Genomic DNA, 25294 nt, shown 5'->3' on the forward strand with positions numbered 1-25294 from the left:
CGCAGGATATATATATATAATCCTGCACTTCTGGGTATCGGAAGTGAATGTGCGCCGCCAGCGGCTCGCATCCGCTGTGCTTTTACAGAGTGTGAGCTGATCAGCGGGTCCGATGTCCTCCGGCACCCGCTGATTGTTCGGTACACTGACAGAGTGGCAGTTTGCCTATGTTAACAAGGCAGGTTGTCATTCTGTCGGTACAGAAGGCATGGATCTTGTGTTTCTGTAAAGCAGAAACACAGATCCATGTCTTCCCCTAGTAAAAGCACCCCCCAACCTCACTACTCTGAAACATTAGCTAGGCACACAATTAACCCTTTGATCACCCCTGATGTTAACCCCTTCCCTGGGGTCGCTGATCGCCGCCATTACTAGTAAAAAAATAAAATAAGAAATAAGTAAATAAAAATATCCCATAGTTTGTAGACACTATAACTTTTGCACAAACCAATCAATATACGCTTATTGGGTGTTTTTTTTTTTACCAAAAATATGTAGCAGAAACTCACACAGTTCTACATTGTCCACAGAGCATATTTCACTCCAAAAAGAATGTCTTTGATGTCTGGGTACATCTTGCCCCAGATGTTGGGGTGCAACTGGAGATCTGATTCATAAGCTCTGGAGGTGTCCCAAACTATAAAGATATTGGGAAGTGCTGGACAAAGTCAATTCAGTTTTTGGAACAAACTTATGCTTGGACCTGATAATGTGCTTACTGGGATATATGGAGCAGAGTGTGGGATCTGGGGCCATACGAACAGCAATTCTGAGATGTTTTTACCAAACAGGAAAGGCGATTACCTGGAAATGGTTAGACACTAGACCACCATCTACAACGGATTGGCTGAGAATGGTTAACAATACAATAATAAGAGAAAAACTGACCTATATGAGAAGGGAGAGGCAGATTTGAAAAGATATGGAAAGTATGGGTAGCAACCCAAGGATTGATGCCCGAGATTGCGAATTTCTAGAAAGTTTATTTTGGAAATGTACTAATCCTAAATGAGACGGGAAGTGGGTGGTGGGGGACTTGGGGGGGCGGAGTGGGACGGATGAGTATGTATTTATGAATTGCATTTTATTGTCTTTTGTGTGAAAAATTTTGTCTATTGAAAAAAATTACAATAAAGTCGAAAAAAAAAAATATAATGAAAAATATATTAGAATATATTATATTAGAATAAATATATATAGAATACATAATGGCCTAGATTTTTGAAGAAATTAAATTTTTCAATTTTTTCATTGGATGTGTTTTAGAGTAAGCAGAAATAATTTTTAATTTTTTTTTTCAAAATTGTCGGTTGTTCTTTGTTTTAAAAAATAAAAAACGCAGGGGTGATCAAATACCACCAAAAGAAAGCTCTATTTGTGGGGAAAAAAAAGGACACCAATTTTGTTTGGGTACAGTGTTGCATGACTGCGCAACTGTCAGTTAAAGTAACGCAGTGCCGTATCGCAAAAAAATGGCCTGGTCATGAAGGGGGGGGGTAAACCTTCCGGTGGTGAAGTGATTGAAGGAGGGACGGTAAGTATCAGGACTACAGTTCCGTTTTAGGCGTTTATGAAAGCTTAAAGGGGTTGTAAACCTACGCCGTTTTTCACCTTAATGCACTCTATGCATTAAGGTAAAAAACATTTTTTAATGCAGCAGTGCCCCCGATCCCCCTTATACTTACCTGAGCCCGGAAATTTGCACAACGGGAACGAGCACACCAGTTCCGGCCGGTGTCTCGTGTCCTGATTGGATAGATTGATAGCAGTGCAGCCATTGGCTCCCGCTGCTGTCAATCAAATCCAAAGACACGCGCGCCTGGGGGCGAGGCTGAGTCATACATTCGGCACCTATGAACGCAGAATGGCGGACTCTGGAGCGTGCCCGCAAGGTAACCTCCTTCTGGAAGCGCTTCCCCCAGGGGGTTATCTGATGTGGGGAGGAGCCGCGAGAGCCGCCGGGGGACTCCAGAAGAGCAAGTTCGGGGCCACTCTTTGCAAAACAAGCTGCACAGTGGAGGTAAGTAGGATATGTTTGTTTATTTAAACCGCTTCCCGACCAACCGCCGCAGTTATACTGAGGCAGGTTGGCTCCCCTGTGCGAGCCGTCGTAGCTATACTTCGGCTTGTGGGGTCGGGATAGCAGGCGCACAGCGGGGGTGCCAATGCTCGTGGCCGAAGGTCGCGATGACTGCCGGCCAAGAGCGATCGTGAGCAGGAGAGACAGAACAGGGACGAGTGTGTGTAAACACACACTTCCCTGTTCTGTTCTGACAGGAGTGACAGATTCCTCCACACTTCCTCCAGTCAGTCCCCTCCACCTTTAGTTAGGATCACCTCCCAGGGAACACAGTTAACCCCTCGATTGCCCCCTAGTGTTAACCCCTTCACTGCCAGTGACATTTTTACAGTAATCAATGCAATTTTATAGCCTTGATCGCTGTATTAATGCCAATGGTCCCAAAAATGTGTCAAAATTGTCCGATGTGTCCGCCATAATGTCGCAGTCACGATAAAAATCGCAGATCGCCGCCATTACTAGTAAAAAAAAAAAAATAATAATAAGTGCTATAAATCTTTCCCCTATGTTGTAGACGCTATAACTTTTGCGCAGACCAAAAATACCAAAAATTACCAAAAATATGTAGAAGAATACACATCGGCCTAAACTGAGGAAAAAAATTGTTTTTTTATATATTTTTGGGGATATTTATTATAGCAAAAAGTAAAAAATAATGCGTATTTTTCAAAATTGTCGCTCTTTTTTTTTTTGTTTGCGCAAAAAATAAAAACCCGCACAGGCAATCAAATACCACCAAAAGAAAGCTCTATATGTGGGGAAAAAAGGACGTCAATTTTGTTTGGGTACAACGTCGCACAACCGCGCAATTGTCAGTTAAACCGACGCAGTGCTGAATCGCAAACAGTGCTCTGGTCAGGAAGGGGGTAAATTCTTCCGGGGCGGAAGTGGTTAAATAAAAAGAAAAACGAACCCTTACAATCACTTTAAACCTCAAAATATATTTTGTTGGCCACACAGAAAGTATCGCCTAAATTTTTACTTAACTACTACCATACCTCCCAACTTTTTGAGATGGGAATGAGGGACACCTATCAGCAAAAGTATGTAGGCATAGGACACACCCCTTACCACGCCCCCTTAAAGGAAAATTGTACAAAAAAAACAAGATTGGTTAAACCAAAAAGTGCTTTTTTTTTTTACCATTACTAATCCTTTATATTGGCTTTTGGAATTTACAAATGCAGCAATTTAGAAATCAGATGAAAGGTTTAGTGCTGGAAAACACTTTTTAAAAGATAAAAAGTGCATTTTATATACATCTATATAGATCAGACCAAAATGAGAGACAAATGAAGAGGACTGAGGGACACTGCTCCAAATCAGGGACAGTCCCTCGAAATCAGGGACAGTTGGGAGCTATGCTACTACCATCTATAGCTAACATGGCACAACACTTTACTGCTCATCATCTTATCTTACTCTTTCATCAGTGTCATCACGCATAACACAGAACAACACAAAACTATGCTAGCACAGTTTTTTACCCGTTGTTGATACTAGGATAAACTCCTCCTTCTGCATTAGAATGATAATAGAGTTTTACATACAGTTCCATTTGCTTTTCAGTATGAGAACAGCTCCTAGGCGTCAGGTTACCCAACCAGATCTGCATTCTCCAAACTCAGCCTGGCCTGGAGGTGGATAACACACTGTGGGTGGAATTCTGTAGTAACACACCCATGTTCTCTCACTAAATTCTGAGTCTACAGCATAAGGCGTGTGGACACAAGCCGGTAAGCATTTTCTTCTTATTGCTGGTAAAGACTTAAGCATCAAAGCCTAACAGGATCTGGTAAATGAAAAACCCCGTAATTAGCTACAGTCTTCATTTTCTGGAATAGTTCTTGTTTTATCCAATCTCTAATGCTTAGCACCACCTCTATGGCTGTATTGCAAGTTTTAGTACTAACATATTTTTTTAACAATTTACAATCGTCCCCGGTATGCCTTGCTATTACAAAATGCTGACGTTGTAAAACAATGGCAAGGAACTTATATCATGTGTAATGCTGTAATATTGTATAATGTACTGTATAATATAATATATAACGTACTGTATAATATAATATAAACTTTTATTTTTAGTTTTGGATATGTCAGTTTTTTGGTTTTTTTTGCTCTGATAAAGGATATTTGTCCTGGAAATACGATAGCAATGCAAATGAGAGATGAAGCAGCGGCATGGTACTTCAATTTGGAGTGAAGGACCTTGTGTGACTTTATGTGATTGTGAATGTGCTTTTAAAGAGGAAGTAAAGCCTCTGAAAAAAAAAAAAGAAAATACACCTGCAAGACAAAGGCATAATGAGCTAGTATGCATAGTATACTAGCTCATTTTGAATTACTTACCTGAGATTGAAGCCCCCGCATCGGCCCTCGTTCGCCTCCTCCGACGCCGCCATCTTTCCCGGAGTGACTTCCGGGTATCGCGGCTCCGGCGCTGTGCCGTAGACATCGGTGCCGCTATTTCTACAAATATCTCCTAAACCTTTTAGGTTTAGGAGATATTTCTTGCACCTACAGATAAACCTTATTCTAGGCTTACCTGTAGGTTAAAGTGGTTGTAATGGGTTTACAACCACTTTAAAGCAGTATTAGAGGGGAAGTATGGCCATAGCTTTTTTTTGCCCATACTTCTATGGATCACAGGAGTGCAGTTCGTTCTTCACCCCTGTGACCCGTTTTCAGCTGACAGTGGGCTAAAGCCGGCTGTCAGCTAACATCACTCAGCCAGTCCAGGATCGGGAATGTACCCGACTATATGGGACCCGCCCAGAAGCCTGGACTGGCACCTGGCTCAGCCTCTCAGCGATCTGCCGAGAGCCTGAGCCAGCCTCTCTCTCCCCCTCCACTGCCCAGCACTCCAGTGAGCGCTGCAGGGGAGAGCAGAGAGCCAGTGACAGTCGTGGCTATCTGCTCAAAGCAGAGGGGAGAACTGAGTGATCAGTGGTGTTTGATCACTCAGTTCCCACTGCAGAGCCGCCAGGGGACAGATGCAGCATCGGATCGTTGCTGCATCAACCCAGATGAGTATAAATGTTTTATGTTTTTGTTTTTTTAATCCCAAACTTCTCTTTTAAACCCAAAAACAAAAATGTATTAAATTGCAGCTTACCAATTCTTGTGGCTGTGGTGGCTAGATTTTTTTTTTAATTCATTCCTTTATTTTCATCCTGGTGATCCAGCCAGTAGGTCTGTTATTTTTCATTTTCCTTTAACAGACCATGCTGTCCAAAAATAGCAGTTAGATGGTTGAAACAAGCCATGTAACACTGACAGGGGTGCTTACAATGATCAGTTCTTAATCATTTATGTAAAACCTTTATCCCAAAAGGAAAAATATATTTTTTTTCTGTAGCTGCTTAGAAAGTGTGAGCTGGAGAGCTGGAGTTCAGCTTCAATTTGTTAGTCAAGTCCATCTAAATCTGCTAGAGCATCTAAACCTGGCCAAACATGGATCGAAATTCCCTGCTGAACTGGCCAAATTTTGATCCATGTCTGGTCACTGTGGTTAAAAAGAAGTCGATCTACGAATCACTATCTGTTCAACCACCCTATTGGTATATTTTCACTCGATCAGCATTGCAGGCAATAGGCTACAGTGCTGGTCTGTGTATTCTGATGGTGGGGAGACTCCCTGCTGTTAAAAATCCTGTTGTGTCATTTGTATTCTGACAGCAGCTGGACCTGAAGACACCTATTGGCTGCAAGGCAGATTGAACTAAAACGTTCCATCAAGCCCATTCATGAGTAGTCGATGAGTAGATCGACTGTTCTCAAACAGGACCGGCCATAGATGGATCACATTTGACCCGATCCCAGCCAAATTTTGATCTATCTATGGTCAGATTTACTGAACAACATAGTACAGTTTGGTAAAAGTTTTTTTAGCACAGAATCTATTCTATAGTCATTACAGGAAGGCTGTGGGAATGCATGGGATATATCAGCATCTACCAGCTATACTTATCCACTGGTTATGCTGGCAGAAGTTTCCAAACCACCAAAATAAAAATAGAGTAAAAAGCCAAACTTTCCAACCATTCAGGATAATTTAAAGGCTTAGTAAGTAGCACCCTTTCATGCATACAAGCCTCAACTTTTTAAACTTTTCTGGCCCTTTTGATGTCTTATTTGCTATTAATTAAAAACACTACATCTTTCTTTTTACTTTCCATATCCTAAATTGTACAATCACTTGTTATGTAAAATGTGGGTGAGGTGTTCTTACAGTTACACATATTTGCCCTTCTTTACTGTTTATTAAATGTTTTGTAGTCAAGCATGTTTTCATATCACAAGGCAGACCAGGGTTATCTTATTTGATTTCTGTTTTAAAACCATTCTATTCCATTCAATACAAGTATATTTAGAGCAGTAATAAACCAAAAGCAGAAACCAATCAGCTTCCAGGTTTTATTGTCAAAGCTTAATTGAAAAAGCTGAAGTTAGAAATTGATTGGTTATCATGCACAGCCGCACTAGGTATTAATGCTTCAGTTTTAGTAAATCTTCCCAACAGGATCCACCAGAAAAATGACACAGATCTGTTTAAGCCTGTGTTCACACTGAAGGCGGGTTTGAAGCTGAACTCGCACAATTTCAAACCTGCATTTTGGGAGCGATTTCAGAGACATCTGTGCGGGTTCCTGCACAAATGTCTATTGAAATCGCCCCTGAAGTCGGCAAAAGTAGTGCAGGTACTACTTTTGGCAATCGGTGTAGCACCGCAAAGTCAGCGTTCCACCAATTTGGACGGTGCTGTTGCCGGAAATAGGCGGCGATTTGACATGTCAAATCGCATGTCAAAACATCTCAATGTGAACGTGGGCTCAGTATTAGTCAAGTATATTGAACTGAGACAATTTGCAAGCTGCAAACAATGAACACATAAAAATCCACCTCTTTCCTTGAGCTACACAAGGTGGCCTAGCTAAGGGGGGTGAAGAGAACCTATAGGTGGTTACCACAGCAACAGTCAGCAGTTCACATGTGCTAAACCTTCTGCTTGCCAGCTCATTGGGCCCCATACCCTTGTGTTGGAGCGCTCTAAGTTGTGCCTTTTTATGAATTGGTGCATGCATAAGTAAAGTTTTCCTAGCCAACAAATCTGTCCATCTGTTAGGTTGCAGTGTATGGTTGACCATCAGCAGCTCACCAGTCCTGTATAAGTAGAGGCTTTCTGTTTCAGTGCCAGGCACAAAGAGCTTCTCTTTTTCTCTCTAGAGATATCCTCAGCTTGTGGCTCTTTACTGCACAGCAGTACCCAAAAACCAGGTCATGATCCAAAGCCAAAGGATAGCATCAGCTCTGCTTCCCCTGATTTCAGATAAAGATGTCCTGTTCACTACTCTCACTTCACTCAAGTGGGTTATAGTCTGTATCAGCGCTGGTCTCCCTGAAGAAGGGAGTCTTCTTCCTCCTTTAACCTGGGAAAATCCTGCTGTCCCTCCACTTTAGGGTCGGTTCACACATGGGCAACACGACTTTAGCGCGACTTTGTACCGCGACTTCAACGCGGCTTCAGCGCGACTTTAGCGCGACTTTAGCGCGACTTCAGCGCGACTTCGGCAAATTACGAGGCGACTTGAAGTCGCCTCCATGACAGGCGACTTTGCCTGTGGCCAATCACCTCTCTGGGAGGGAGGGGGGGAGGGAGGGGTTTTCTCTGCAAAGTCGCTTGACTTTACAGAGAGATCCGACTTGCAGGCGACTTACATTGAGTTGAATGGGTACAAGTCGCCTACAAGTCGGATAGAAGTAGTACAGGAACCTTTTCTGAAGTCGGAGCGACTTCAGTAGTGTCAATTAAGACGCTCCCATTGCCTACCATGTTAATCTAAATACAAAGCGACTTGGGGCGACTTGGGGCGACTTGAGGGCGTACAAGTCGGATCCCAAGTCGCCCCAGTGTGAACCGACCCTTATTTAATGTCTATCTCTTGGGAATTGTAGTTTTCCAGCCAACCTGTGGTAATAGCTCAGCCTCCCTTGTTACCTACACTTCCCACCTACATTCAAGATTTTCCTCAGAGTCTCTCTTGTAATTCATGTTCCCCGGGCCTTTTAGTGGATGGAGGTAGAAATAAAACTGGCTGTATCTGTGTAGAAGTCTTTTGTGGATGCACATACTTACACAGGGCAGCAACAACAATGTGAGAATGCAGCTGCACCTCTCCTGCCAGTTAAATACCCGTGGGCTACATATGTGAAAAAGTAAATTCTAAAAAATATTGTACAAGTAAGTGGTGTTTGGATCTGACAGTAAAAAATATATTATGAACATTTTCTTTCTCTGTTTCATTTAGACTAGCACCATCACCATTAAAATGACTAGCACAGAGCTTGAGAGAATGGGAGGCTGGGAGGAGGAGAATGAGGAACCAGCTGAAGATCCTCCACCTAAAACTTGCTGGGATAAATTCCACACAACTATTTCCAACTGGATGCTGCCTGCAGACCTCAGAGACAAGTATTTAGAAAGGACAAACTGTTTACCACCTCCAATTTTTATCATCGCCATCAGTATTGCTGAGGTATGTTGTAAACTTACACAAAACTTTAAACTTTGCAGACCTTTTTTTTTTTTTTTGAACAAAAAAAAAAAACTGACAGCTCAGGTTGGAGCCGCTGTATTAACAATCTGATGTTAGTACAGCAATCTCCCCTGCTGTGCAGACCTTTTTCGGTTATGAGCTTTTGACACAAGCCGGCCGAACGGCTGCCATACACATGGGCCAAAATGTCTATAGAACCGGCTGATGCTGGCCGACATTCAGTCTGTGTGTACCAAGCTTTAATCAGAACTGAAGACTGTGTCTATGACAATGGGCGACTATTTCTAAATGCCATCCTTTGAAGGTAAAGTAAAATTTTGTCTTGGCTTCATACGATAAGGAATAAATGATGAAATATTACATTTGTATTCAATTCAAAAATATATTTTTTAGTAAGTTAGGACAGAATAACTCTGCTGATTGCAGATTTGTGTAGGATTTTCTTTTACTATTTTGTTGTAAGGCATCTTTGTAACATGTGCCTTTTTTTCTCTCTATTACTTTAAACCAGCTTGCAGTATTCATATATTATGCAGTCTGGAAGCCACAGAAACAATGGATCACGCTGGATACTGGTATTACTAGAAGCCCCTTCACCTACGTACCAGAAAAAAGAGAGGAAGCCTGGAGATTTATATCTTATATGCTGGTTCATGCTGGGTGAGTATGGCAGAGTAAGTACCTCCTTTGCTCAGTATCAATACATTGTATCTTTATTAACAATAAAGGATCACTAAGACAGGCAGGAAAGAAAATCGCTCAAATCCCCATCAACACTGACTGACTGCATCCTGCAGAGCTATTGGGTTCTGCCGGTGGGGGGGCATGGGGAGCCATCACTGCCGGTAGAACACAGTGGTTATTTCGAGTGGCTATAGCTGCTGGCAATATTTGAATGCTGAAAATACAACATGCTGGTTGTACCCAAGTCGATTGACTTGAGTACATTCAGCCTGCCCATAGATGGTTTGAATCTTGGCTAGTCCTTGCTGAACTGACCAAGATTTAAACTATCTATTGCTGGCTTAATACAAAATAACACAGTGAAACTGGTAGTAGTTACTTGAATTTTGGTATGCATACCTCCAAACTGTCCCGGATTCGCCAGGACTGTCCCGCGATTTGATATAAATCCCTAAGGCTTTGTCCCGGAGTGGAGCCAAGCGCTGGAAAGAGTTCCAGCGCTTGGCTCCAGTGGCTTGCCCGCAAGCACACACTAGCGTGGGTACCAGTAATACCCGCCCTGTGCCTTATGTGGGTGTTTCGGGTTCCGCACTGCTGCGTATTGTGACGGGCAGCGGGCGGTGAGAGATGCCGGATGCCGCACACATATTCAGTGCATGGCAGAGTGGCTTGCTGCTCCTCCCGTGGCGTACAGAGGGAGGTGACGGGTATGGAGGGTGGTGGCCCCTGGTGCAACATCCAGAGGGGCGCAGAATTAGTCCCGCTCCTGCTGTCCCGACTCCCGAGTATGCTGTGCGCCACCGGCCAGGGATGTCAATAAGGTGTTGAGAGAGCCGAAGTGCGAGCACCAGGAGTGAGGAGATCAATGCTGCTGCCCATCGGTGTACAGGTGAGGAGCAGAGCAGCAGCTGTGTGGATTAGGATCTATACATACAGTTCATGGCAGAGCGGCTTGTAGCTCCTCCTCGGCTGTGAAACAGACATGAGGGGGGAGTTGGGGAGAGTCATGTCATGCCTGAATCTATGGGGGTGGTGGGTTGGGCTGTCTCCTCCCAGATTTCCCCAGTGCCCTCCCCCCTGATTTCACCTGTGCCCTCCTCCCAGTTTTCACCTGTGCCTGCCCCTCCCACAGATTTCACCAGTGCCCTTTTCCTAGATTTCACCTGTGCCCTCCTCACAGATTTCACCTGTGCCCTCCCCCAAGATTTCACCAGTGCCCTCCTCCCAGATTTCACCTGTGCCCTCCCCCCAGATTTCACCTGTGCCCTCCCCCCAGATTTCACCAGTGCCCTCCCCCCAGATTTCACCTGTGCCCTCCCCCCAGATTTCACCAGTGCCCTCCCCCCAGATTTCACCAGTGTCCTCCCCCCAGATTTCACCAGTGCCCTCCCCCCAGATTTCACCAGTGCTGGGAGGAGGGCACTGGTGAAATCTAGGGGGAGGGCACAGGTGAAATCTGTGAGGAGGGCACAGGTGAAATCTGGGAAAAGGGCACTGGTGAAATCTGTGGAGGGGGGGCGGGCACAGGAGAAAACTGGGAGGAGGGCACAGGTGAAAACTGGGAGGAGGGCACAGGTGAAATCAGGGGGCAGGGCACAGGTGAAATCTGTGAGGAGGGCACAGGTGAAATCTGGGAAAAGGGCACTGGTGAAATCTGTGGAGGGGGGCGGGCACAGGAGAAAACTAGGAGGAGGGCACAGGTGAAAACTGGGAGGAGGGCACAGGTGAAATCAGGGGGGAGGGCACTGGGGAAATCTGAGAAGGGACAGCCCAACCCACCACCCCCATAGATTCAGGCATGACATGACTCTCCCCACCTCCCCCCTCATGTCTGCATCACAGCCGAGGAGAAGCTGCAAGCCGCTCCGCCATGAACTGTATGTATAGGTACAAGGAAGCCCAGGTTTTGTTTACCACACTCCTTTAATCCCTTTAATTCCTTTAACACTGTTAAGAGTTTGGCCACACCCACGTTTTGCAATTCACTTCCTCTGTTGGGTGGCCCTCATTCTGAAGTTCAAAAGTTGGGAGGTATGTATATGGTTGTCACCCATTGACCTCTACATTACATAGACATCCATGATTGTATCCTACAGGGATTCTTGTCCATGCACTCAGCAGACCCAATGGCATAACCCTTTCTGAAAAGACCAACTGCTATTGGGTAGAAAGATTCAATAAAGGTTTTCACAATCACAATGTGAACAGTACAGAAATGTCTCATCTGTTGTCTTTCTTTTCCTAAAATCAATACTTTCAGGCTTCTTTAGTTACATTGTTATGGCATGACTGTTTCCTATCCACAGCGTACAGCACATCATTGGTAACCTGGTTCTTCAGCTTCTTCTTGGTATTCCATTGGAGCTAGTTCATAAAGGTCATCGGATTGCATTGGTGTACCTTGCAGGAGTCCTCGGAGGTCAGTACCACTGATGATAGAAATTCTTTAAATTTTAAGGTTCTAACTTTATGGGTGAAATTCGACATAGCATTTGCATTATTTTTCTGCCAGTAGGGTCCTTTAAAATAGCCTACACCTGACTCAAAAATTCTTGCTGCCCATTTTGGTAGCTATTCTGGCATGTGAGGCAGATTTATGTAGTTCTTAATAGTACCACTGGGTAAAAACACCCAATTCAAAAAACAGCACCTTCAGTTTGTAGATAATGAAACTGGAGGTAATTAGCCAACTGTAAGTTGGCATAAAGAAACTGAGTGCATGTCTCTGTATACTGTGTAGTAGGTGGCATATTTCCTGCTGCTACCCCCTCCCCTCCCCACCTTTTACTGGTTGTTGAAAATAATGTGAGTTTGGCTCGATATTTAAACCTAATAAATAGGACAAATGAAGGTATCATCATCCAAAACTTATTGTATGCAAAAGGAGAAGGAAATAGGGACAGTTGCTGAAGCTGTCTTCCTACATCCACAAGGAAAAATGGACTATCTCGGTACCAATATCCTCATCACTTTTCACTTCTTACACCCTGGCTACCACCAATACTTTTTAGTACTTCAATCCCCCTGTTCTTTACTGAGCACAGGACACCTTGCACGTGTCATATTATAACTATATAAAATATATATACATATATATTTTTTCAGAAGTTCTTCATTGATGGTCTCAGCACTTATGGTGACTACTTCAGTTTCTTGAAATCTGTCTCCCCTGTATGATTTTCTTGCTGGACAGCAGGCCACTCACACCACCTCAGCTCCCGTTGGAGATGCCCCCCCATGGGGGTCCCCGATCTACAGTGCCACACTTTTATTATATAGTCAACCTTGTAAGTATGGTAGAGAGTGGGTTTTTATACTTGGTTTTATTTTATTTTATTCTTTATGATTTTTCTTTTTTCCTTGGTTAGGATCAGACCATACAGCAACTCCTTTTATTATATTTTATTGAACTCATGCGCATGCTCCTGAAGAGTGGATCAATCCAGGAAATGCATAGAGCTATTATATGCCGTGTCCCTATGATTCAATTGATATCTGTCAGTATGTATAATTTTTGATAAATGATTATTGGTTTATAATCATGTGGCAACCCGTCTACATTGAATGTATAGATATACATTTTTATGAAGTGTACCAGTTATTATAATTGTATAGGATATACACTTACTCATGATTGTGCATTTGTATGTTAATTTATACAATAAACTGAATTCTTTATACCTACATGCTTCATTCAAAGTCCCCCTTTCCCTTCTTTTTTTGACATATAGTTAGGGATGGAGGGAATTGACCTTTCCAGGTCACCGCCTCATATAAAGTCCTAACTGTTCTCCTTTTTCTAAATTAAATTCTATACAAACAGTAATAATAACAAGAGTACATCTATATTCAAAATAAATCAAGAAAACCAAGTATAAAATACATACAGCAGAAACCAAGTACAGTTGCTTACTGGTGAGTCCACGGCCACAGGATCCCCCCACGGCAGACATGGGGGATTTATGCGGATAGTGATATATCTGGGTATATATATATATATATATATATATATACAGTAGATATAGATATAGATATATAAATAAATAAAATTGAATTGTATTGATAACATGCCTGGTAAGGTTGAAATAGAGTGAGGAAAAGGGGGTGAAAAATGGAGGAGTGGGGGTGGGGGAAAGGGAGAAAAAAGAGGGGAGGGGAGAGGGGGGGGTGAGGGAAAAGAGGGGGAAGGGGGGGAAAGAAAAGGGGTTAAAAGAAGGGAAAGGGGTAGGGAAAGGAAAGGGAAGAAAGCAGAGGTTAGTAATAGGGAAGGGGGGGCGGGGAGGAGGGGGAGGGAAAAGAGTGGTAAAAAAAAAGGAGGAGGGGAGGGGCAGAGGGAAAGAAAGGGAAGAGGGAAAGGGGGAGGAAAAAGAGATGGGGGAAGGGAAGGGAAAAAAGGAAGGGAGGGAAAGGAAGGGAGAGGGAAAGAAGAAGCAGAGGGAAAGGAAAGGAGAGGGGGAAAGGGGGGAAAACCAGTGGGTATCAGGCCACAGGGTATTGAAGATATGATGAGTAAACGGTGGTAAGAAACATACCTATTATATCACACTATAGAGTGTAATTATGATACTACAGCTCCAAGGGGGGGAGAGGGTTGAAACAAATATCCCATATGGCAGGGGCAGGTAGATTAACACGCTGTATAGCATCAGGGTGGATTTATGATGATTTCTGCTCTATCCATCCAAAAAGGTGACAATCCAGCCAATTAGGTCCAAGGATATAGAGCTCCCCAACCCGGAAGACGCCAAATGCTGCCACGAGGTGGCGTGATGCCACGTGATGTCACCGGGTCTGGCTCCCCCAACTGCGGGTGCGTGAAACCAAGCTGACATGCAAGCGCGCATCGTGTGTGTCAAATGGGCAGGGAGCCCAAAACCACAGCGATGCAAGTGCGGGGCGGCCTGCCAGAGGCGGAGACACCCCCACCAGGGGAGTCACATGTCCGCCAGTGTTGGAGGGAAAAAAAATGACAGAGTGGGCAAGGCCAGGGGACCTTAAGGGAAGGAACAGAACTCGGGTTCATAATAAATCTAGATATCAGTCCTAATGAAAATGGCATAATAAACATACATAGACCACATTAGATTCCTAACACATAGGATTTAAATAAAAATAAAAAAGGAAAAAGAGAGAATTATAAATTGTAATTCAACAATGGGACCTCTGTCGAACAATGTGCTAACAGGAGAGGTAAGGCAGGGGGCCAGGGGGACATTGATTACACCAATCAAGGGTAAAGGAAGAGGGGGGAGGGAAGGGGGGGTTTGGAAGGGGTAGAGAGGGAGGAAATGGGACGAAGGGAAGGAAAAAGAGGGTATGGAGAGAGGGAAAACCTCATAGAAAGGGTTTAGAAGAAATCATTTTGTTTAAATTCTTCAACGAAGTTTGCGGATAGTTTTGCCCACATAAAAGGCGTTGCATTTGCAGATCATTAGGTAAATTTGTGCCACAATTTGAGGGGGTGCGTGGGAAAAAACGTTTCGCCATTAGGTAATTTATATTTGGTACCCTCAAGGATCCAAGAGCGGAAAGAACATTGGCCACATTGAAAGGTTCCACACGGTCCAGTTGAGGATTGTTCTGGAATCTTGTAATTGCTATTGGTAAGGCGATCCCTAAGAGAGGAAGCTCTCCGGAACACAAGTTCGGGAGTGGGTCTTACATGTCTGTTAAGCACATGATGGTCGGTGAGAAGATGCCAATAATTGGACACAATCTTTCTCAGTTGATGATGGTGGGCATCCGCCACGGGGGGGGGATCCTGTGGTGACTGAAGTGTGCCCCTGGCCGTGGACCGGTAAGCAACTGTACCCGGTTTCTGCTGTATGTATTTTATACTTGGTTTTCTTGATTTATTTTGAATATAGATGTACTCCTGTTATTATTACTGTTTGTATTAAATTTCATTTATATTATTTACCTTATAGATTTATACTCCTGAAGAAGCGGTCCTCTGATCGCAAAACTGGTAGAGGATTGTATAAATCTGTGAGCAATTTCCATAACCAGTAATCCACTTGGAAGTCTAGAAGTGCATGTATACTGCATCAACCTTCCTCCTTCCCTTTTTTTCTTTGTGTTCTGATTTCTGTAATCATATATGTTTTTATATGTGTTTTATTTGTTCTGTTTTAAGTCTATTCTTGTTCATTGGTACTGAGATAGTCCATTTTCCCTTGTGGATGTAGGAAGACAGCTTCAGCAACTGTCCCTATTTCCTTCTCTTTTTGCATTTTACTGGTTAAGGACGCTGTCAGATTCATAGCCCTCAGTCTCTTAGCAATCAGTTACACAGACAGTGGGTGGAACCTGATAGGGATTCAGAGTCATTAATTCCCCATCAGTTCTGCTCCCTCCTTGTGATTGACAGCAGGCAGTAGACAGATTCTATAGCCAATTGCAGGCTGTTTATTGGCTATGGATCTGCCCACTGCCATTTACAGAGGGAGCGGACCTGATGGGGAACTGGTGTCTGTGAATGCCCATCAGGCTCCACCCACCCAGCTTTAAAACTCCTCAGCTACTGTTGCATCTCTATGACCACTGCAGTAGCAGGAGGGAGCTCAGCTACATGGAGGACAGAGTGTCTCTGGACACTCCAACCCCAGTGTGCCCATGCCTGGCACAACAGATACATGAATTTGTCACCCACACCAGCATTTGTCCTGCAGAGGCGCATCCAAATTCTAAAGAGTTTTGTAGACCCTCTTTATGAATTCACCTATCTGTATTTACTGTTTTTAATGGAAAGCCCTCACAATAATTTCCAATTACACAGGAAAAAAGTGTGTGTATGAAACATGCCTATTAAAGCCACAGTTAATACATCTACATTCCTTCCATAATATGGCTCTGCAAAACAGGTATGCAGGTCCTTTATTATCACAACCAACAACCTTTATACACTGAACAGTGCAAGAAAAATGTAAACACATGACACCTACTGTTCCACCCAACCCATTCACTCTGAAGCTGCTAGAAATATTCGGCACCCATTAATATAAATACGCTGTTTTCTTATCATTTTCAGGATCATTAGCCAGCTCTATCTTTGATCCATACCTGGCTCTGGTTGGTGCCTCTGGAGGAGTCTATGCCTTAATTGGTGGCTATTTCATGAATGTCATAGTTGTGAGTGTCTTGACATGTTTCATTAAATAATACTTTATGAAGTGCACTTAATTTCATTGGGGGTGTTGCTGTTAAGAGTTATAATGTGCAGCAAAGTAAATGTTATCCCATTTTTTTTTTTTTTAACAATGAGATATACAGTATGATTAGTTATCTAGCAAAGTAGATCATAATAGCCAATAGTGTAGCTACTGATCTTGCTAGCAATGGTAGAACCGATAATAGTATTAAAGCGGAACTAAACTCATCAATTTAAGTTTAAAAAAACAGCTACAATTAAGGCATGCTGTGAATGATGTCACTTTTTTTATTTTGCTCTTAAACTGTCAAACCATCAAATAGCTGGTGTCATGACTGATCACATGTGCAGCACCATAACAGTGGAAGATCAAACAGAGGCTAAGATGACAAGATGATTCCTTGGCTAAAAAGAATAGGAGGGTTTAGTTCTTCTTTAAAATGACAGTTGAGAGTTGCTGTGTTAAAGGAGAAGTAGAGCCAAAGCTCTTTTGGCCCTACTTCTCCTGTGGGTCACAGGAGTTCACTTAGACCCCTTTCACACCGAGGGCATTTTTCAGGCGCTATAGCGTTAAAAATAATGCCTGCAATCTGCCCTAAAACAGCTGCTCCATTGTCTCCAGTGCGAAAGCCCAAGGGCTTTCACACTGGAGCGGTGCGCTGGCAGGACGTCAGGAAAAGTCCTGCCAGCAGCTTCTTTGGAGCACTGAAGGAGCGGTATGTTTACCGCTCCTCTACCGCTATTGAAATCAATGGGGCAGCGCTGGGATACCGCCGGCAAATTGCCAATATGGCGGCGCATTGGGGGCGGTTTTAACCCTTTCTCGGCCACAAGCGGGGGGTAAAAGCGCCCTGCTAACAGCCGAAATGCTCCACGAATCCAATGGTAAAATGCCGCTAAAATTAGCGGCGTTTTACCGCCGACGATATGGGCTGCTCGGTGTGAAAGGGGAGTTGTGCACTTCTGTGACCCGTATTCAGCCAACAGCAGGCTAATGTCCACTGTTGGTTGATGTCACTCAGCCAGTCCAGGCTCTGGAGGGATCCTGACTTGTTGGGTTCCACCCAGATGCCAGGACCGGCAGCTAGCTCAGCCTCTCAGAGCGCCCCTGAGATCCTGATCCAGCTGTTCCCACCCCCTGCACATCCCGACACTCCAGTGAGTGCTGGAGGGGCAGAGCACAGAGCCAGTGACTGACAGTCACCAGCTCTCTGCTCAGAGCGGACCCGGGAACTGAGCTATCAGCGGTCTTTAATCTCTCAGCTCTCTGTATTAGGGGTGACAGGGGACATATGCAGCATCAGACTGATGCTGCATCCACCCAGGAGAGTATGATTATTTGTTTTTTTTAATCCTGATCTTCTCTTTTAACACAGCATTAGTAGAAGCTGCTGCTGTCAAAACATGGACAGCCTTACACAGTTTTTAAAACTATTGCTCATAAGCTAGAGAGATACTGTACAGTGCTTTGAAAAAGTATTCATACCCCTTGATATTTTCCACATTTTGTCATGTTACAACCAAAAAACGTAAATGTATTTTGATGGGATTTTATGCGATAGACCAATACAAAGAGGATCATAATTGTGAAGTGGAAGGAGAATGATAAATGGTTTTCAAAATTGTTTACAAATACATATCTGAAAAATGTAGGGTGCATTTGTATTCAGCCCCCCTGAATCAATACTTTGTAGAACCCCCTTTTGCTGCAATTACAGCTGCAAGTCTTTTTGGGTATGTCTCTACCAGCTTTGTACATGTAGAGAGTGACATTTTTGCCCATTCTTCTTTGCAAAATAGCTCTGTCCGATTGGATGGTGAGCATCTGTGAACAGCAATTTTCAATTTTTGCCACAGATTCTCAATTGGATTTAGGTCTGGACTTTGACCGGGCCATTCTAACACATGAATATGCTTTGATCTAAACCATTCCATTGTAGCTCTGGCTGTATGTTTAGGGTTGTTGTCCTGCTGGAAGGTGAACCTCCACCCCAGTCTCAAGTCTTTTGCAGACTCTAATAGGGTTTCTTCTAAGATTGCCCTGTATGTGGCTCCATCCCTCTGCCCATCAAATCTGACCAGCTTCCCTGTCCCTGCTCAAGAAAAGCATCCTCACAACATGATTCTGCCACCACTGTTTCACAGTGGGGATGGTGTGTTCAGGGTGATGTGCAGTGTTTGTTTTACGCCACACATAGCGCTTTGCTTTTAGGCCAAAAAGTTCAGTTTTGGTCTCATTTGACTAGAGCACCTTCTTCCACATATTTGCTGTGTCCCCCAAATGGCTTCTTGCAAACTGCAAATTGGACTTCTTTTGGCTTTCTTTCAACAATGGCTTTCTTCTTGCCACTCTTCCATAAAGGCCAGATTTGTGGAGTGCACGACTAATAGTTGTCCTGTGGACAGATTCTCCCACCTGAGCTGTGGATCTCTGTAGCTCCTCCAGAGTTACCATGGGCCTCTTGTCTGCTCCTCTGATTAATGCTCTCCTTGCTTGCCCCCCCATTGGCCCCACCCCTGACTCCACCCCATTTTCGTTGTCCATGTATACGGTGGGCTAGGGTAGTATAGGGACAGGCTAGGGTACTATATGGACAGGCTAGGGTACTATACAGACAGGCTAGGGTACTATACAGACAGGCTGGGGTACTATACAGACAGGCTAGGGGACTATACGGACAGGCTAGGGTACTATACAGACAGGCTAGGGTACTATACAGACAGGCTGGGGTACTATACAGACAGGCTAGGGGACTATACGGACAGGCTAGGGTAGTATACGGACAGGCTAGTGTAGTATACAGACCAGCTAGGGTAGTATACGGACAGGCTAGGGTACTATACGGACAGGCTAGGGTAGTATACGGACAGGCTAGGGTAGTATACGGACCGGCTAGGGTAGTATACGGACCAGCTAGGGTACTATACGGACATGCTAGGGTAGCATACAAACTGGCTAGGGTACTATACGGACATGCTAGGTTAGTATACGGACAGGCTAGTGTACTATACGGACAGTCTGGGGTAGTATACGGACAAGCTATCTATGCAACTTCCTGTCTGTACGAGCAGACAGATACACTGACAATGCTTTACGGGCTCCTAGTAAAAGTAATAATAAATACACATTTTTTTTTAACTGCAAAAATATCGCCATTTATTATTTTTTTTACAAAGTTGAACTTGAACCTCCGCACCTCAAATACCCCCCCCCCAATCTGTTCTCCTCTTTACCCCCCCACCCAGTCTGTTCCCCTCTGCACCCCTCCCCCACACACACATTGGCTCCCCTCTATACCCCCCCAAATCTGTTCCCCTTTGTACCCCCCCAAATCTGTTCCAGTCTGTACCCCCTCATTAGTTCCCCTCTGTACCCCCCCCCCACATCTGTTCCCTTCTGTACCCCCTCCCCCACAAACACATTAGTTCTCCTCTGTACCCCCCTCAAATCTGTTCCCCTCTGTACCCCCTCCCCCACACACACATTAGTTCTCCTCTGTACCCCCCCCCAAGTCTGTTCCCCTCTGTACCCCCCCACACACACACACATATTAGTTCCCCTCTGCACCCCCCCCCCCAAATCCCTCTGTACCTCAGTGTGGCCAACCTACCAGATTGAAATTTACTGACAAGACACCCAAAATTTACTTGCACTGCCAAGTTTTTACTGGCATTTCCAAAGGTTACAAAATTTGCTGTAAATGCAAAATTCAGTATTTAGGCTAAAAACAAGTACAATATGCAATTAGCAGTGTGATTTAAGATTGATTAAGGCAAAAAACATATATCTTATTTTATTTTTTTTAAGTAGCTCAGGGACAGGACTCAGGAGGGCAAGAAAATAGAATGGGTAGGCGCACACACACATGAAATTGATTCTCACAGTGAGACAGCAGCACAGATGATGACACCTTACCGTCACGTCACCTTCCGAATCACAGTGATAATCTCTCTTAATGCTAGGTGGTCCCTTCAGTCCACTCCAGGCCAAACAGCATGGACAGTCCCACTCCCAGCTTGCCTTGCTCCCGTCCCACAGACCCTCACACAAGGCTTCGGCCACTTCGCTCGGCTCTCTTGAACCACGACATCACACAACACGCTCAGGCATCGCCTCCTCCAGACCCGCCGGCGCCACCCAAACACACTGTAGCAGGCACTCAGAGGGTCTCGGCCAGCCGAGCACCACAGCCATATTTTTTACTGGCAACCTTTTCCTGTCACTGGCATTTACTGGCAGGAGAAAAGTGCCCATTTTTTACTGGCTGCCAGTAAAAATACTGACGGTTGGCAACACTGCTGTACCTCCCCCCACACACCTGTTTCCCTCTGTACACAATACAATGCAACGGCGGTAGTGGCCTCACCTCAAGGAGAGCGGGGCTGCTACCTGTCCTTCCACCACAGATCCTGACAGTCCAGGAAGAGGGAGGGGAAATTGCAGCAAGCCCAGACCTAACATGCAAGGCTTCCATCTTATCTGCCCCGGGCCGCTTCCATGTATCATGCAGCACTTCTGGCCGGCTGCTCTGTGTCCCAGCTCTCTCCCCTCCTCTTCTCCCTGCCACTGCTAGGGCGGCGATGAAGGCTGGGGAGAGCCAGAGAGCTCTAAAAAAGCAGGCTGGTGTAACAGGGAATGGACAGGTGGAATTGTCCATGCACAGAGTCCGGGGATGTCTTCACAGGTGCATTTTACCTCCCCCTAGCCTGGCGCCTATGCTGTCTTATGGATGGAGACACCAGCCCTGCAGGTATTTTACAAATTCAAATCCCCAGCGAGTGGCTGGGGATCTGAATTTTGCAGCCCCTCCTAACCTGGCGCCCTAGGCAGCTGCCTAACCTGCCTATTGCTAGCGCCAGCCCTGTCCAGGGTTACCATGGGCCTCTTGGCTGCTTCTCTGATTAATGCTCTCCTTGCCCAGACTGTCAGTTTAGGTGGACAGCCATGTCTTGGTAGGTTTGCAGTTGTGCCATACTCTTTCCATTTTCAGATGATGGATTGAACAGTGCTCGGTGAAATGTTTAAAGCTTGGCATATTTTTTTTATAACTTAACCCTGCTTTAAACTTCTCCACAACTTTATCCCTGACCTGTCTGGTGTGTTCCTTGGCCTTTATGACGCTGTTTGCTCACTAAGGTTCTCTAACAAACCTCTGGGGGCTTCACAGAACAGCTGTATTTATACTGAGATTAAATTACACACAGGTGGACTCTATTTACTAATTAGGTGACTTCTGAAGCCAATTGGTTCCACTAGATTTTAGTTAGGGAATCCGAAGGGGGCTGAATACAAATGCACGCCACACTTTTTAGATATTTATTTGTAAAACATTTTGAAAACCATTTATCATTTTCCTTCCACTTCACAATTATGTGCCACTTTGTGTTGGTCTATCACATAAAAACCCAATAAAATACATTTATGTTTTTGGTTGTAACATGACAAAATGTGGAACATTTCAGGTGGTATGAATACTTTTTGAAGGCACTGTACACAGTAACACAAATTGCATGGGGAACAGATGAGATTGTTTGTGCTTTCAGTTCAGCTCACAGGCACCAGATAATTTCTGCAGTTGCTGAAAATATTCTTAGTCTGAAAATGCCAGTCCAAAATGCAGCCAACGCATCTAAGGACTGGTAACTGCAACATGTTTGTTTTTGGGTTTAAAGCGGAGTTCCATCCAAAAGTGGAACTTCAGCTCATTTGTCTACTCTCCCCCTCCAGTGCCACAATTAGCATCTTTCGGGGGGAGGGGGGACAGGATACCTGTCTTTGACAGGTATCCTGTTCCCACTTCCGGAAGTCCGGGCCATGGCCCGTGACATCAGCGCGAGGCTCCCTCCTCCTCCCTCCTCCTCTCCCTGTCGCCGGGCCAGTAGGAGAGAGGAGCGGGGCCTCGCGCATGCGCAGTAGGGTTCCCGGCGTGAAGCCCTAATGCTATACTGCCGGGTACCCATACCCGCAATGGTGGCAGCACCCGACAGTTGATGGAAACATCAGCTGCAGTGCCGACATCACTGGACTCCAGCACAGGTAAGTGTCCTATTGTTAAAAGCCAGCAGCTGCAGTATGTGTAGCTGCTGGCTTTTAATTTTTATATTTTTTGGGCGCAACACCGCTTTAAGTTAAACGTTAACTTTTAATCATTACTGCATTGTTAGAGTTATGAGTAGTGTGTACATTTGTTATAATCCACTTTACCTCTCTCTGCAGAATTTCAAAGACATGGTACCATTGTTTGGAATTTTTAGAATTCTTGTCATTGTAGTAATAGGTAAGAATCACAATCTTATAACATTTTATAGAATCTTTTCTATCATCAGCATTTTAATTTGCTGATTTTTGCCTAATCATATATTGTCTAAGCCAGTGGCATACAATATTAATATTTACTATTATTAGTGTTATCTCATCTACATAAAAGTGCATAGATTGATGTCTACTTAAAAATATTAAACAACAAAATAATGAAACCTGATTATGGAAATTGTAATTGGATGCAGATCCATACATACTGTGTGTGTATGTGTGTGTATACTGTACAGGATGTACAGGATACAGGTACAGCATACCTCCCAACTTTTTGAGATGGGAATGAGGGACACCTATCGGCAAAAGTATGCAGGCATAGGACACACCCCTTGCCACACCCCCTTAAAGGAGAATTGTCCAAAAAAAACAAGATTGATTAAGCCCACAAGTGCTTTTTTTACCACTACTATTCCTTTATATTGGCTTTTGGAATTTATAAAAGAGAAATTTAGAAATCAGATGAAAGGTTTAGCGCTGGGAAACACTTTTTGATAGATAAAAACTGCATTTTATTTACATTTATATAGATCAGACCAAAATGAGGGACAGATGAGGAGGAATGAGGGACAGAGGGACATTGCTCCAAATCGGGTACAGTCCCTTGAAAGCAGGGACAGTTGGGAGCTATGGTGTATCTATAGTCCGGTTCTTGGATAGGAATAGAGAGTGAGAGAAACACTGGCTGCAACTGTTCTCTCTCTGAACTGGTTAACAGCTATAGCAGCCAGAGGAAGGAGATGCTGAGCAGAAAGAGTTCAATAGATTGAGTCAGGAAGCACTGCACTGTGGGAACTGTAGTCCAAAGTAGAAGGACTCTACTGCAAACAAGAGCTTTTAACGTCATTTCCCAGAGGGAGAACATTTTCCCAGGCTGTACAGGACACCAGCTTCCTTTTGCCATGGGGGAGCCCGGAGAGTGCACATCACCATACCTCTCAACTTTCTAAAACGGGAATGAGGAACACCTGTTATCAAAAGTATGTAGGCATAGGACACACCCCCTGCCACACCCCCTCCCAATACTTTTGGCAATATAGTATATATAAGTACAAGGATTTTCTTTAATATAAAGACATCATTCATACCTCACAACATTTTGAGATGGGAATGAGGGACACCTACTAACAAACGTATGTAGGCATCGGACACGCCCCCCTGCCACACCCCCTTAAAGGAGAATTAACCAAAAAAGGTTTATTAAATCCACAAGGAGTTATTTTTACCACTACTATTCCTTTATATTAGCTTTTAAAATTTACAAATGCAGCAATTTAGAATTTGGATGAAAGGTTTAGCGCTGGGAAACACTTTTTGAAAGATAAAAAGTGCATTTTATATACAACTATATAGATCAGACCAAAATGAGGGGCAAAGAGGGACAGAGGGACATTGTTCCAAATCAGGGACAGTCCCTCAAAAATCAGGGACACTTGGGAGCTATGCATCATTACAGCGTGTTTGCACTTAACACCTTTCTTTTCTGTTATTATCCTGATTTAATACATTAAATTAAATGTATTGACATTTAACATTAAATAAGGAATCTGTGATTCCTGAAGATGTAGCGGCTTGCTAGGCAGGCTTACGGTTCACTGGCAGGGCTCAGTAGGTAGATCATACATATCTAAATTTCTGCCAGGGAAGCCTTCTGTCATATACAAACAGAAAATCATGTCATCTTAGGGCCCTTTCACATAAACTTTGTCCACTCCATTCTGCAGGGGATTCATGAGCAGATCCCCTGTTGAATCGGAGCTGCACAGGACAGATGACAGATTTTTACACCTGTGCCTATTCAAATTGTGTCTGTATTTTGACAGTGGACAGGGAAGGACCCATGATAGTTCTATGGGTGGCTGGATGTTAAGAGATTTATGTCCATTTAATCTGATGCATCACGTTCAATTCCATAAAAACAGAAAAGGATGCAGCCTGTATGAATTTCGGAGGTAGAATGTAGCCTGTTTACATCCGCCTGCCCATAGATCCTCATGGAGCTTCTGATCAGACTCGCCTGAAAACCCGAAAGCCCAACTGAAAGTGCCCTTAGTTAGTATATAGTATTTCCTGTTGTACATACTTTTTGACATTGTATCAAAGATATCGCCAGTATAGAGGTTGTGATTATATTTTTTCTCTTTTTAGGTGCTAGAAATAAAGATCTGTCATTCTTTTTCTTTTACAATTTTGTCCTCTATGGGAAAAAGTATAGGTAGTACTTTGTACCATGTTTCTAAGTGCTTTTTAACCCTAGTTATGAGGACCAACCTGCTCCTCCTCTTCTCCTGTCATGGCTGATACGAAAAAGCTTTGAAGGATTCCTAGCTGTAACTTGTCTTGGCTGTGAACACTTTTCTGAATTAAGCAATGGTTAGAAGAATGCAGAGGGAGAGAGGACGTGTCAGACTCTGCATTCCTCTTGTCGTTCCTAGTCTTGGGAAAGTGTTCACACCCGAGACAAACTGCAACTATGAATGAGGCATCTCCTCCACAGCTGTTGTCAG

The 25294-nt window shown here is 44.0% G+C and overlaps 1 protein-coding gene across 4 annotated transcripts in view; it reads left to right on the forward strand.

Annotated features, from left to right (window-relative positions):
- Positions 1 to 25294, forward strand: part of RHBDL2 (rhomboid like 2) — a 40523-nt gene that overhangs the window by 9801 nt on the left and 5428 nt on the right. For 2 of the 4 annotated variants that reach the window (XM_073615497.1, XM_073615496.1), the window contains 6 exons: positions 3650 to 3816; positions 8392 to 8619; positions 9152 to 9300; positions 11631 to 11743; positions 16355 to 16455; positions 22692 to 22752. In XM_073615497.1, the coding sequence (XP_073471598.1) occupies positions 8413 to 8619; positions 9152 to 9300; positions 11631 to 11743; positions 16355 to 16455; positions 22692 to 22752 (631 nt within the window). In that variant the 5' untranslated portion in view covers positions 3650 to 3816; positions 8392 to 8412. The remainder of the gene's footprint in view (positions 1 to 3649; positions 3817 to 8391; positions 8620 to 9151; positions 9301 to 11630; positions 11744 to 16354; positions 16456 to 22691; positions 22753 to 25294) is intronic. The other 2 variants (XM_073615499.1, XM_073615498.1) reach the window with 1 other exon arrangement.

The sequence above is a fragment of the Aquarana catesbeiana genome, linkage group LG02 (assembly GCF_042186555.1).
Source record: "Aquarana catesbeiana isolate 2022-GZ linkage group LG02, ASM4218655v1, whole genome shotgun sequence".
Lineage (NCBI taxonomy): Eukaryota > Metazoa > Chordata > Amphibia > Anura > Ranidae > Aquarana > Aquarana catesbeiana.